The sequence below is a fragment of the Raphanus sativus genome, chromosome 4 (genome assembly GCF_000801105.2).
Source record: "Raphanus sativus cultivar WK10039 chromosome 4, ASM80110v3, whole genome shotgun sequence".
Lineage (NCBI taxonomy): Eukaryota > Viridiplantae > Streptophyta > Magnoliopsida > Brassicales > Brassicaceae > Raphanus > Raphanus sativus.
The window spans coordinates 14,301,465-14,316,724 of NC_079514.1; the positions used below are offsets into that span (position 1 = coordinate 14,301,465).

General features: G+C 33.3%; 2 protein-coding genes across 2 annotated transcripts; both read right to left on the reverse strand.

The window, feature by feature from the left end:
* Positions 1-8,908: 8,908 nt before the first annotated feature.
* Positions 8,909-9,583, reverse strand: LOC108853484 (defensin-like protein 292). The gene is made up of 2 exons (XM_018626896.2): positions 9,403-9,583; positions 8,909-9,306 (listed from the first exon to the last, which is right to left on the reverse strand). The coding sequence occupies exons 1-2, from the start codon at positions 9,449-9,451 to the stop codon at positions 9,074-9,076; spliced, it is 282 nt and encodes a 93-aa protein (XP_018482398.2). The 5' UTR covers positions 9,452-9,583; the 3' UTR covers positions 8,909-9,073.
* A 1,476-nt stretch (positions 9,584-11,059) lies between these two features.
* On the reverse strand, positions 11,060-15,260 carry LOC108855299 (heat shock protein 90-5, chloroplastic). Its single transcript, XM_018629083.2, has 19 exons — positions 14,929-15,260; positions 14,768-14,841; positions 14,552-14,680; positions 14,365-14,458; positions 14,189-14,272; positions 13,964-14,107; positions 13,764-13,880; positions 13,635-13,679; positions 13,452-13,532; positions 13,273-13,377; positions 13,031-13,171; positions 12,844-12,936; positions 12,697-12,774; positions 12,363-12,617; positions 12,182-12,284; positions 11,919-12,093; positions 11,721-11,826; positions 11,530-11,619; positions 11,060-11,438 (listed from the first exon to the last, which is right to left on the reverse strand). The coding sequence occupies exons 1-19, from the start codon at positions 15,202-15,204 to the stop codon at positions 11,238-11,240; spliced, it is 2,391 nt and encodes a 796-aa protein (XP_018484585.2). The 5' UTR covers positions 15,205-15,260; the 3' UTR covers positions 11,060-11,237.

The window sequence follows — 15,260 nt, forward strand, 5'->3', positions numbered from 1 at the left end:
AGGAAAAGAAGTCCAGATTAAATCGGTGGCTCAAGCAGTCCCGACTTATGTTATGTCATGCTACTTACTTCCACAAGGTATTATTGATAAGCTCAGGAGCACGACTTCAAACTTTTGGTGGAACTCAAAACAAAACAGCAGAGGTTTACATTGGATAGCGTGGGACGAAGTCTGTACTCCCAAAGATTTAGGAGAACTAGGTTTTCGAGATTTCCACGATTTCAACATAGCGCTTCTTGCAAAACAACTGTGGAGATTAATTCATTACCCAAACTCTTTACTGGCACGAGTTCTAAAAGGAAAGTATTATCATCACACCTCTCCTTTAGAAGATCGACGGACATACTCACCATAATATGGATGGCGAAGTATCATGGCAGCAAAACCTCTACTCCTCTCGGGTTTACGGAAGACAATTGGATCGGGCAACGATACGAGAGTATGGAGTGAGCCTTGGGTTCCAGATTCAAGGGCGCGACCACCGAGACCTGCCGAACATATTGTCTACAGGCTCCCCCAGCTCCTTGTTCAGTCCTTTATTAAGGATGATACCAAGGAGTGGGATATACCACTTTTGAGAGAATTCTTTCATCCTGATGATATACCTTTGATACTTGGGCTAAAACCTTCTCGCTCCCTATTACCAGATGGTTATGCTTGGAACCATACTAAGTCAGGAGTATTTTCAGTTAAGACCGGTTATGATCTACTTCAATCAATGAAACGGAGTCTTACACACGATGTGGTTAGTGAACCGAGCTTCACGTGTCTTCTAAGCCATGTTTGGAAGATAAAAGCTCCAAGCAAGATGAAGCATTTCCTTTGGCAAGCTCTCTCGGGCTGTGTGGCAACAGCAGAGAGACTCACTTATAGACACCTGGGTACCGATAGGAGTTGTCCGAGATGTGTAGCCCCAGTGGAGTCGATTAATCATCTTCTTTTTGAGTGCCCCCCAGCCCTGCAAGTTTGGGCTTTATCGGACTATCCGTCCCTTCCGGGTTACTTCCTGAGTATATCTATATACCAAAATATGAACTTTCTGTTTTGAAAGACAAAAGAGGTGGCTCCCTTGAGACCACAACTCGATACCTTCCCATGGATCTGTTGGTACATCTGGAAGGCGAGGAACGACAAATTCTTCAATGGGAAAGTCGTATCCCCGATGGATACTCTTCAACATGCGACACTCGAGGCCGAATATTGGAGGACGGCTAATGAAAAGGAGGACGAAGAGGGGGAACATGACGGTACCCATTCTTCAGAAGTGGAGACAGTGCCCCCTTGGATACCCCGAATCCCTATCTGCCGAATTGATGCTTCATGGATTGATAATGGCAGCGTTAGTGGCTTAGGGTGGAATTTCAAGGATCAAATGGGCTCTGTATCCTTTGGACAAAGGGCATGTAGCAGGAGCCTCTCAGCACTTCACGCTGAGATTGAAGGTTTACTCTGGGCAGCTTCATGTATGAGGAACATGAGGATCACCACGATAAGCTTCGAGACGGACTGCACAGATCTGGTGGACATGATTACGAATCCGGGGGAGTGGCCAGCATTCGCGACAGTGATCAGGATTTTCCAGGGCCTCCATGAAGATTTTGAGGATGTGAGACTATCTCATATTTCTCGAAACATGAATGGACGGGCCGATGCTCTAGCTAAAGAAGCAAGAAAGAGAGGATACATTTTTCCCATATAGATCAGATCCGGTCAGATGGAGAGACTCCACGGAAACTCGGCTCGTCGGACCACCACTTGATCTAGATAAGATGGACAGCTGACAAAAAAAAAAACACAAATCTAGTGTTATTAAAACATAAATTTTAAAAATTTATTTAACATTTATTGTTATTGAATTTGATATTTCATAAAGTACTTTAAAATCTACTGCTATTAAAAACATTTTAAGACGTGGAATTTCAAAGTTTTAAAGTGATTATAAAATCTTTTGGTGGAACTTTTTAGTTAAAATAAATTAGATATTAAATTAAATTATGCAAAAAATTCCACCAAAACCGATGATAATCAATTTTTAAAAATAATCAGCTTATAATAAAAAACTTAAATAGTAATATAGCGACAACACTAAAATAGTACAAATAATCATGCATTTTTGGACCGAATACAATAGTACAATAGGGTCTATACATTTAAATATTATTTCAAACTTGAGTAATATAATAATAGTTTGATGTATTAGAATAAAGTTATTGTAGAATATACTTAAGCTGAATTCTCACTATTATAATTAACTAAATAATATATGGCCTTTATAAAATTGTAGTTTTACATAACAAGAAAAGAGTTAAGCTTTTATTTTAACTAATAGATCTGAACTCCAGCACTCAGAGCTCTTGTAATTGCTCTCTCGTCATCGATTCTTTTTACTTTTATTTTAACTAATAAGTCTGAGCTCCAACACTCGAGCTCTTGTAAATGTTGTCTTGCCGTCGATCCTTTTTAGACTGACTTTTGGTTAGGACATAAAAATCATCAATTCATCATATAGAAAGAGTTGTGTACTTCTATTTTGAATGAAAATGTTTTGTGTTTCCAACATGCAACAGCAGCTAAAAAATTATAGAAAAAAAAAGTAAACAACAAATTTGAAAGCAAAGAGAAATACAAGAGCTAAGAAGGAAATACGAAGCCGCTGAGTTGGCATCAAAATGAAGTGAACTCTCCAAGAAGATCCAGTAACAATAGAGCGATGGAGAATCCTTGGTTTCCATCAGATTTGAACAATATCCAAACCTGTCGAGACAATGCAAGACCGTGCAAGAATAGTGTAAGAATAGTTGTGTGTGACAGTACAACCACACAAAAGTGCATAGGAATTACACTGTCGAACAAATAACCATATGGGATACCCCTCATGTGACACTGTCACATGACATGGTAAGATGAAATCAAGTGATTAGAAAGTGAGATATTTTTTTCATCATAACTCTTATAAACTAATTTCTTCATCACTGTCCTTGGTTTCATTTTAATTTTTGTTTTAAACTTTTTCACACATATTAAAAATATATTTGATTTTGTATATTTTATAATAAAAAGAAGGCAACCATATTTTAATCAATAAAAATGAAACTGAAGAATAAAGTTAATAAATTTTGCATTGAAATTTTAAACATTTATTTCGTAACAAATATTTTATTCTAAAACAATATTTAATATGAAACGGATGGAGTAATATTCTACATTTGAAAATTTAACTATATTATGGAATTAATGAGCCAAATAAAGCTATCTCATACTTTAAGTATATATAGAATGCAATTATATATTTTTTTTTCTTAAAATTATTATGTGGTTTGAAAGCGCGGTTCAAAGTTTAGGTACATAGAAATACGAAATTAACAAATATTATCTGATTTGGTATATAATATTGAGATATATCGATTCTCTAAACATGTTTAAAATATAAAGACATTCAGTAACACAAGGTAAAAATTAGAAAATGTAACAAAAATATAGATACCTAAATTAGAGTCAAGATCAAAAACTCCATATCCCCATTCATACCAACACTCTCAATTGAACTTACAATTTTATTGGGTTCCTAACATTTTTATTTGAACCAAACTAAAAATAAAATAACTAAAGTCAAACCAAAACTAAATTTATAAATAACCGAACGGTTACTATATTTTTTGAACAAAAACCAAAAACCACACCGAACCGAAAACAAACAAAAAACCAGAAACGAACCAAAACCAAAAATTCATACCTAAACATATTAGTGAAAAATACATGTTAATAAATTTACCAACAAAAAAAACAATTCCGCATTTTTTAAACACGGATACTATCCTAGTTATCTTTACGATTACGGAGAGGCACATGAAACCACCGTACCAAAATAAACAAAAGGTTAGATGTTCTAGTAATCAATATATCATTGGCACTTTTGAACCTAATTTCTACTAACTGGCGTCAGCAAATGTCAGAGTTCAATGTGTAGAGTCTCCATTTTACCGGATTTGAGACTTTAATGGGTGCTAATCCATTTTATTATAAACATCGTTCTATTTTTTTATACACACATAATATGAAACAAAACACAAACTTGTTTCCACAAAAACATCAAATTTATCAAATTAATATTAACTTTTATTTAAGTGTTCAGAAAAAAGTATTAACTTTAGAAGAAAAATACAGATTTAGTTTACTCCATACTATATCCAGTGAAAACTATACAAAACTTTGCACTCAAAATTCAAAAGAAAATGTATTTTTCTACAGTTTTCGTGAGAACTAATTGGTCCTTAGAGTCTACTAGTCTTACAGAATACTGAATCATAATTATCATATACTGTTATTATACGACATATTAAGGAACAAATGATAATTTTAATTTTGAATAATAATTGACCTATAGTAGATATTTGGTATATATAATTTTGTAGATTTTTCAGATTGAACTCTTCCGGTCGAAATGTAATGTTTTCTCAAAATAAATTATTTGTACCATATGTAATTTGTATTCAGCTTCATCAAAACCTATATCTATAGAATATATCCATTTATATTCTTCTTATCACTAGCAGTGCCGGTCTAACGTTTAACAATGTCCTAATCCAATTTTAAAACTATGCCTTTTAATATTTTGTATTGAAATTATAAAAAAAACTAATATAAAAGTAATTTAAAATTTTGAACTAAAACAGTAAATATAAAACATTAAAATATGTTTTTTTTCATTTTTTCATGTAAAAGTATTCATTAAATAAATATAGTCAATTCTTATAACAGTTTTGATCGATAACAAAATCAATTTAGGTAATCTCTTAAATAACATGTTATACTACTAATAACTATTTTTACCTTTTAAAATTTTTTTATATGTGATGATCGATATTCTTATATTCTAAAATACACACTAAATAATTTATATTTTTCATATAACAATCATTCTTAAAAAAACAAATATTATAGTAGGCGATCTAATCTATTTTGACATTGATTCTTGTAGAAGAATAATTCCATAAATAAAATACCACTAATTATGTTCGAATGAATATCACTTTAAAGAAATTTTCAGTATTTGAATTATGCCTTCAAAATATCATAAGTAAAAACGCCTTCAAAATATCATAAGTAAAAATGCCCACTAAATAATTTATATTGTCATATAACATTCATTCTTTAACAAAAAAATATTATAGTAGGTTTTCTAATCTATTGTGACATTGATTCTTGTAGAATATTAATTCCACAAGTAAAATACCACTATTATGTTCGAATAAATATCATTTTAAAGAATTTTTCAGTATTTGAATTATGCCTTCAAAATATCATAAGTAAAAATGTCCAATAAGTATAGTTTCAATTAAAAAATCTTATAAAATTATTTTTATCTATATAGTAACAAAAATTTATAGAAAATATGCCCCTTTAAATTGGATGCCCTAATCGATGGTTTGGGTGGCTTTCCCTCTGGGTCGGCCCTGATCACCAGGCAAATCAATTCCCACTTCTTAAATCCAAAAAAAACCATCTCTCAAATTTATAATGCCTTAGAGCATGTTCAACGCTGAATCTTAGCGTATAGTTCTTATTTTATTTTTTTTTGTCTGAAAAAAATTAAAATGCTAATCAATCGTGAACTGCTATGTGTTAGTAGGATTTTACAAAAAATAAAGAAAAAACGTTCTTTATTTTGCATACGGAAGCACCATTTGCTAAGTAAACAATAGAATCCATTTATATTTTTATTATTTTTTGGAAAGAGCCCTATATTAAGATTCACCGGTAAACCTGCTCTTAGGATGATAGGTAAGATCAATCATGCCTCCTCATTTTTAGATGAGCACAAACATATTCTGAGTCATATTATTATGCGTGCACAGATACCTACGTACATATCTTGATATATATAAATCTCGAATCCATCTATATAAAGAAAAATCTTTTGAATACCTTATCAAAAAGAAAAATCTTTTGATTAATCAATCAAATATGTGGCTGTTGTTTTGTTATTATGTGGTTGATTTCCTTAGGCGGCCGGTAAGATCCATCTCCTCCACACAAAGGATATTGGATATATGCCTTTTTCTATAACGTAAAGATTTTTCAATGCGTTTAAAGTGAACTTAATCAGATTCTCATTCGCCAAATCAGGGGAAGGGAAAATGGCTTATTCCCCTACAAATTAGTTGTTCCTAACTTTTCACACACGAATTTTTAAGTCATGCCAAAAACCACACGAACAACGGAAATATTGCTTATTCCCTTATGAACTAATTATTTCCAGTTTTTTCACACACAAATTTTTAAACTTTGCCAAAAACCACATGAACTATGCTATTTTTTTTTAGTTACATACAAAAATTATCAATTTTAAGTTAATTCCCCTAAAATCGTAAATTATGTTATTTAAACATTAACTTAGTATATGATAGGTGGGTAGCCGATTTAATTTGGGTTGATAAAAAATGATAATACATCGTTTTGTTCTTTCTCTTTTCTTTTTGTCAACTGCTCTTCTTCTTCAAAAATCGTTTTACTCTTCATCATCAATTGTGAATAAAATTTATTATTTTATAAAAGATTAAACGTTTTACATGATGCATAAAGAAAGAAAAGCAACAACATAGCGGATTGGTAAATTAGTAGTTGCTACTCTTCTTTCTTTATGCATAATGTAAAATATTTAATCTTTTACAAAATAATAAATTGTATTCTTAATTGATGATGAAGAATAAAACGATTTTTAAAGAAGAAGAGCAGTTGACAAAAAGAAAAGACAAAAAACAAAACGATGTATTATCATTTTGTATTAACCCAAATTAAACCGGCTATCCACCTATCATAAACTAAATTAATGTTTAAATAACACAATTTACGATTTTAAGAGAATTAGCTTAAAATTGATAGTTTGTGTATGTAATTCAAAAATAGTGTAGTTCATGTGGTTTTTGGCAAAGTTTAAAAATTTGTATGTGAAAAAGTTGGAAATAATTAGTTCATAAACAAATAATCAATATTTCTGTTGTTCGTGTGGTTTTTGGCACGCCTTAAAAGTTCGTGTGTAAAAAACCGAGAACAACAAGTTCGTAGGGAAATAAGCCATTTTTCCCCAAATCAGGTATCTAGCTCTGTTGTAGTAACAGTAATATTCCATATTATATACTACCTCTCTTTCAAAAAGATGCAGGTTCTAGAGAATTTTTTAAAAAATACATTTTTATCTATTAAAGCAAATACATAATTGATTAGGCACTCATGTGAATGATTTTTTTTGTGCATAGATGTAAGTGCACTTATGTAAATATTAAAAATATAATGGAAGCTAACTAAATTGAATAAATTAAACAAACGTTTAAGGCTTTCTCTTATATTGTGTTGGTTTAATATTCGAAGAGTTTGGCATTTTCTCAAGAGATATATTCCCTCCGTTTCATAATAAATTTTATTCTAACATTTTTTTTTTTTAAACAAAAAATATCATTTTACAATTCAATGCAAAAATACTCATTTTCAGCTAAAAATTTAATTGCAAACTGTATTGATTTTTTAAACAATTTTATTTATTTCAAATATAATTGGTCAGAGTTATGTAATTAATAACAATTTACATATATTTCCGTCACTTTTTAATCTGTGTGAAAAAATGTTAAAATGTCACTTATTTAAAAACAGAGAAAGCATGATCTTCGCTATCTATCCGAACTAAACAACAGATACGTTTTGGATTACGGACCATTTCTGCAAATTACAATTCAAATCGAATCATACAATAAGACCCTTTTATCACCACAAGGTCATCGAGTTTCCTGTGATAAGTTGGTGAAGAAGGTTAAGAATATGACTTATTGATGGTCATGTAATTTTCATTTAATTTTATCTGTAAAACTTGAAATCTATAAAATATATCAAATAATTATGAGATATATTTTTTTAAAAAAATCGATAAAAGGTATATTTAAGAATCATAAATATGACGTGTAATTAATTGTAATGATTGAAATGCAAAATAAAAAATAAAACTTCAAATGACAAATTCTGATTATTGAAACTTTAAGTATGAAGTGTTACTCCTCAAAACTCTAAATTTGAAGTTTTAAAGTTTTTTTAAGAGCCAAAATCTCTATATTCTTTTAACACTGAATTTATCAATTAAACGCTTTTCCAATGCTGCTTTTTTCATTGCTGCTTTGTTCAAAAGGTTTCAGAAGCTTGCCTCTTTCACTAATAGCACTGATAAAAGAGGATGGGTATAAACCTAAACATAGTTGGCGTTCTCTCTGTTTTTTCTGGATGATCTCCCTCCTACGGGCATTGAAGTAGGCCGACTGAAGATATTATGTCGAAGGCTATCTCTTCTTCTCGAGAATGGTTTGGACAGAAGAGTAGGGAAGCTAGTAGGGGCCCCCCTACGGTAGGGGCCCTACCTACAAAGCACCAGATCCTCCTCCTCAGGCGGATATCAGTTTATTAAAGACAGATGCTGCTTGGTAGGGACACCTAGCTCTGGCGGGTTTAGATAAAGGTGATTGGAGATCCTCTGCATGGTGCACTGCCACTTTGTCAGCATGGAGACAACAGGGATGCAGGTGCCAGTCCCTGTTAAATGAATCTGATGTAATGACTACTCAACTTTAAGGTCAAGATTAATGCAAGTTTTGTTCCCAAAAAAAAAGTTTACTTGCTTAAGTGTATTATAAGGATGCCGATATATGCGTTTGCTATCTCTTTATAATCTTTTGAAATGTGAAAATTCATTTGCAATATTTTTATTTAGTGACTTATATATTGAATTGTTATCAAAATAAAAATAATAGGAGTCATGTTATTATGAATTGTTCTCAGAAATTAAATTTGTATTAACGAATATCCCAATGTCGTTTAAACGCGTTTTCCCGACCATTGATTACGCTAGGTTTATAGTTGAAATTGCATTCATAACAAGTCAATGACAAGGAAAACTGGAAAAGTCTCGTGCCGACGGATGTTTATGTCGTCACACATCGTGACATCGGTTACAGATCCAGTCAGTAAACAGAATTTCGCAACTCTGTGCTTATTATTCCATTGATACTTTCATATTAAAAACATGAGTTTTTCTTTAACAAGTGCATAATCCTTCCATACAAAAAGGCCCTGGTAATCCACCCCCGCAAATAACAATCTTCTTACAATCCTCCTGTAAGTCACAAGTCCACGTGATACATTTTCCTTTGCCTGGTCTTTTTGGGTCTTTACACCATATGCCTCCGCATCCTTCTCTGTTTCCGCAGACTGGCAATTTGCTACCACCCTCTGCTTTTATTACATTGGTTACAAGCAACATGAACACGCCTACATGTTTATCACCATAAAATAAATGATTTAATCCCAATATTTTTGACATGTTTTGGAGTTAGTTTAATTGGAAATATAGAGACAAGAACTCACAAGATACCATACAGGACAGGAAGAGAGCGGATGTTGATCTGGCCGCCATTTTCGAAAGATGCACTAGACGGAGAAAATAGTCTGATTTTTAATTTTTAATGTTGTTTTGGGGCTTTTCATAGTTTTATAGGCGTTTAATTGTTCTAGCATTTATTGTGGTCTTTGAAACGCTTCCACTCTATATTTGAGAGGGAATACATTAATGCATTCCATGGAATCTATACTATTCATTTCGAATCCTATTTTTTATATATGGTTGCAAATCATACTAAGACTATTTAATTAAGTATTTAATGTGACATATTTGATTATTAACATTAAATCTTAATAATCAATAAATATAATAATAAAATCAATTTTAGTTATAAATTGAATTATTTTTTAGTTATAACAAAATCTGTTGACAAAAAATCTAACAAAATCTTACCATAATTTTTAAAATATCTTTTATAAAATGATAAACTGATTAATTTCGTAATTAGTAATATAATATTATTATAAGTAATATTAATTAAAATTTTATCATAAAACTAAAGAAAATAAAAACTATATGCTATTTTAAAAATTTAAAAATTATATTTTATCTAATCTAATAATTTAGATATCTTCTTTTTATCTATTGTTGACAAGTCATAGTAAGACTACTAAATTAACTGTTTAGTGTGACATATTTGATTATTAACATTAAATCTGAATAATTAATAATAAATCAGTTTTAACTGTAAATTTGAATTTATTTTTAGTCAAAAAAATCTGTTGAAAAAAATATAACGAAATTCTACCAAAAATTAAATATCTTTTACAAAATAATACAGTAGTTAATTTTGTAATTAATAATACCTAAATTAATAGATTAGATAAAGAATAATTATAAAATTATAACAATATTTTTCTCTTTTCTGAAAAGATGACATTAAGAGCAGGTCCCTTGGGTATTTCCCAATCCCAATCGATTTTCACGAATATGGATATTTTTTCTGAAGATTATCAAAAGGATTAGGACTAAGGATTAGGACTTTAATTTTTTTCCTTAGATTCTGTGATATATCTGGAAGAATATAAACAATAAGATTTATACAAACAAAAATGGTAATTAACAGGAAATTCTTCGGATAGCAGAAGCGGAGAATGTAATATGAGCAGAGACTTAACTTACGGTCCTGAAATCAGCCAATTCTTTTGTCATTTGATTGGCTTTCATTACAGCATTCCAGAATCTATTTTGTTGACAGTATATGGAGGACACAAGATAAATTCTTAGGACAAAGATAGTTCTGTAGAACAAATGATTCAGATGAAATTTTTTTTCTCAAACTGTCTGTATGAGTGACACATCAGCATTGACTTCTCAATTAATATATAGAAAATATATATTAATACAAGAATAATAGGAAATGTGACTATTGTCTATCAAAACCATGCTTTTTATTATTCTTGTATAAATAATCTTTGTTTTACTATTTTGATTCATTTTATAACAAATAATAATAGATGAATTAAATTATGTATATCTTGCATTAGACCTGGGCATCAAATTATTTACCAAAAACTATTTTGATTGTTTGCTTTTTTAAAGATTGTTTGACAATTTTTGAGAATATTTATGGCATTTCACTAATAATATTGGTCAAGTAATTTTTAAAGCATCAGACATCAGTACTTCAAAAATACTGCAAATATCGGATTAATTATTGTTCAAATGATCCAATATCCGGGCTTTAGCTAGGCCCATGGTCCTCGTACCCTTCAAGACCCAACACAATGAAGACAATCCTAGTTTAGCAAAGCATTCTGTGCCAAAAATTCACTGTTGAGAACAAGGAGGAGGTTGTGAATCAATCTTGCCACGGATCACTCTCTGCTCTAACTTCAGATGGTTCAATTACTTCTGCTTCTCCATCTTTTGTGTCATCTCCTTCATCCACACTCGTGCTTCCTTTTTCTGCAACTTCTTCCTCGACTCGTCCCCATCTTCCTCCAACAGCCATAGCCATCATTTCATAAATCTTGTTCCCCAGCTCGGCCGGACTATCAGGCTGCTCAAGGCAAACAGATTAAAAGTGAGGAAAACAGTCCAAAACACTAATAGAAAACAAGAAAGCCAAAGAACTTCATTATATTCCTTACAGTGAATCCACTTGAGATTATAGCAGTGTCAAACAAGAGATCAACCACTCTTGTTGCTTCACTGCTCTCAGGTGCGTTCTTACAAGCAGCCTGCACAAATATGCAACAACCCAACAAAAAACATCATTAAGCTTTTCTTTTCAAGATCTTTGTGACAAGAGATTTTAAGAGAGGAGATGGAAAACACTTACATTCAAGTCTTTAATGATAGGATGGTCTGGATTGATCTCAAGGATTCTCCTACCTCTCATGAACTCCAAGCTTGAAGTGTCTCCAAGAGCTTGTGCCTTCATTAACCTTTCACCATACACAAAACACATTTAAATTTTTATGATGTTGATCTAAGGTTTAGTAAGTTTTTTCTCTATTCTAGCAGCCTGAGTTCTAACCTTTCCATATTAGCAGACCATCCGAATTTGCCTGAGACAAGCACACAAGGAGAAGAGCTCAAACGATTTGAGACTTGGACTTTGGCAACTTTGTCGCCGAGCTGCTGCTTCATCCAATCACAGAGAAGATTGAACTCTTGTTTAGCTTCCCTATCCTTGACCTCATCTTCATCACCTGCCAAAAAAAGAAAAAATTGCACCAGTCTATTAAGAAAAAAAGGAAACTACACTCTGATTCCGCAAGAACTGCTAATGACACTTACCAAGTTCCAAATCTTCTTTGCTGATATCAACAAACTTTTTTTCTTTGTAGGTTTGTAAGTTCTGGATAGCAACTTCATCGATTGGTTCAACCAAGTAGAGAACCTATAAATAAATATTAGATGAAAAGTAAATTAAACAAAATCAAGGGCCAAGTTGAGAAACTAGTGTTGAATCATGTACCTCAATATCCTTTTGAATCAGTTTCTCCAAGAAAGGAGCTGACTTGGCACTTTTCAGACTGTCGGTGGCAAGGTAGTAGATAGCCTTTTGGTTCTCTCCCATGTTCTCGATGTACTCATCCAAGCTTGTCAACTCCTCTTCGTTCTTGGAACTGTAGAATCTAAGCAGCGGTGTAATACGCTTGTGGTTACCAGTGTCTTCAATACAACCCAATTTAAGGAATCTACCAAAGTTCTCCCAGAACTTCTTGTAATCCTGAGACCATTGATTCGTACCACAACCAAAATGAATATAACTAACGACTTTAAAATGAGCTTAAGAGAAGACACGGTACCTCTTTGTTTTCACTTTCGGAGATTTCTTGTATCATGTCGAAAGTCTTCCTAATGAGCCTCTTTCTCATGATTCTTACCTGAAATGTTATTACAAGATGTGTATTAGTATGGAGATTTGAGACACTAACTGTGGCGGCATCACTTACGATTCTGCTTTCTTGGAGAATTTCACGTGAGACGTTAAGAGGAAGATCGTTTGAATCCACAACACCCTTCACAAAGCTCAAGTATCTCGGGAACTGCAAACAGATAATGAAACATGTTAAAAGCAAAAACATGGATAGTAGTTGTGTGTGTTTAGAGAAATTACTACATTATGAAACAAAGGCTCACCAGCTCTCCATCAAAGTCATCAGAGATAAACACACGCTTCACGTGGAGACGGATGTTTTTTGTTTTCGGGTTGGTAACGTCCTCGTTGTTAAGAGGACCCATCCCAGGGATGTACAGAATGCTCCTGAACTCAACCTCTCCCTTTTCAGAAACAAGAAATTACAAACGATAAGCATCCACTCAAAAGGGAATCATTAAGGTGATATTTATATATCTATATAATAATGGGATAGTATCGGTACCTCGGTTGTGAAGTGTGTGTGAGCGAGTGGGTCCAAGAACTCATTGAAAGCCTTCTTGTAAAACTCATTGTACTCCTCCTTTGACACTTCCTTTGAGTTGCGCATCTATATTTTAAAGGCAAAAAACAATAATCAAGTGAGTTGCTAAAACATCATAAAGAACCAAGACAAAAACTCACCCATAGCGGTTTTGTTTCATTGGCTAGTTCCCAATCCCAGTACTTCTCAGTTTTAGTAGTCTTCTTCTTCTTGGGCTCACCCTGGAATCAAACAACGAGGTCATGTCAATTAGCTATAGGAAAGAGAAGGACAGTGTGTTTGGTTTAGGACAACTAAAAATTAAAAAACCACAAAAATTTTACCTCTTTCTCTTCTTCTCCTTCCTTAGCTGGTTCCTCCTCTTCAACCTAACAAGAGTTGCCAAAATTCAAAACACAGTTTCCAGTGTTAACACATTCTTTGTAACTGCAGTAAGTGACAAGGTTCCTCACCTCAATAGTCCTTGATTTCTCCTGCCATGTGTAAATGGGAAACCCAACGAACTGAGAGTAGTTCTTCACAAGGTTCTTGATTCTTGCGGACTCCGCAAATTCGTATTTATCATCCTCCTGCACCAACGAGTAACCAGTCACATCCACAATAAGAGATCTCAACGCATCAAATGAAAGAACGATTGAATAAAGAAAAGTACCCTTAGGTACAAAGTTATCTGCGTTCCACGGCGTAGAAAGTTTTCAGGGTCTGTTTCTTCTCTGATCACATATGAGCTACTATCAGCTACCGACTCCCAAACATATTGCTTGTCAGATTTTGGGCTTTTGGTGGACACAACAACCTGAAAGCAGACACAACTATAATAAGTCCACCACTCCTTAAGATATACACTAAGAGAACACAAAAATTATAAATTTCTCACCTTTTCAGCAACTAAGAAAGCAGAGTAAAACCCAACACCAAACTGTCCTATCAAACCGTTGTCAGCACCAAGGTCCTTGTTTTCCTGAATAAAGAGAGAGTGATACTAAAACAATGAATCCAAAAAATTGCTGCTAGCAACTCATATTCAGAGAGATGAAGGAAAAAAGAAAGAACCTTTAGAGCCTTCAAGAATTTGGAAGTACCACTCTGAGCAATGGTTCCAAGGCAGTCAATAAGTTCCTCCTTCGTCATTCCAATACCAGTATCACTGCAAATTCACATCAATCTCTTTAAGTAATCATTCTTACATCTTACCTGTTAATACTCAAAACTTTAAAGAAAGAAAAAGTTCTATCACTACGTAATGGTGATGGTGCCGTTATCAGGATCAGGCTTGATACGAATCTCAAGGTCACCACCACCATCTCCAAGCAAAGCAGGCTCTGTCACACTCAAGAACCTCAGCTTGTCCAACGCATCACTTGCGTTACTGGAACATACACACAAAACACACATCAAAATCAGATTTTTTTTAACAACAAACTCCATTCTGAAAACGAATCTATTTACTACTCACCTAACAAGCTCCCTGAGGAAGACCTCCTTGTGACTGTATAAGCTATGAACAATCAAATCCATCAATCTGCTAACCTGCGAACCACCCAGTTTCCAAAGTCTCAAACTTTATTCATTTCCAGAGATACCCACAAGTCAAAAAGACAATCGGAAATTTTTAACCTCAGCTTGGTACTCGAACTTCTCACCGGAGCCTTCCTCATCAGTCGTCTCTTTCTCCTCCGCCACGGCGGCGTCGCACTTGACGGCGAAGCGGTTACATCTCTTGTCGAGATTCCAGGTGCAGGAAACGCCGGTTCTCAAACCGCCGCCGCCGCGAGGAAGAAACGCGGTTCTGAGATGAGAGAGACGAGGTTGGTTTCTGGGAGAAGAAACTGGAGCGAATGGAACCGAGGTCAAAGGGCTCGTGTAGAGGCTTCTACTCAAAGCAGGAGCCATTTTTTTAGATTACAGAGAGAGAGAGAGAAGGATGATTTTTTGACCTAGAGAAAACC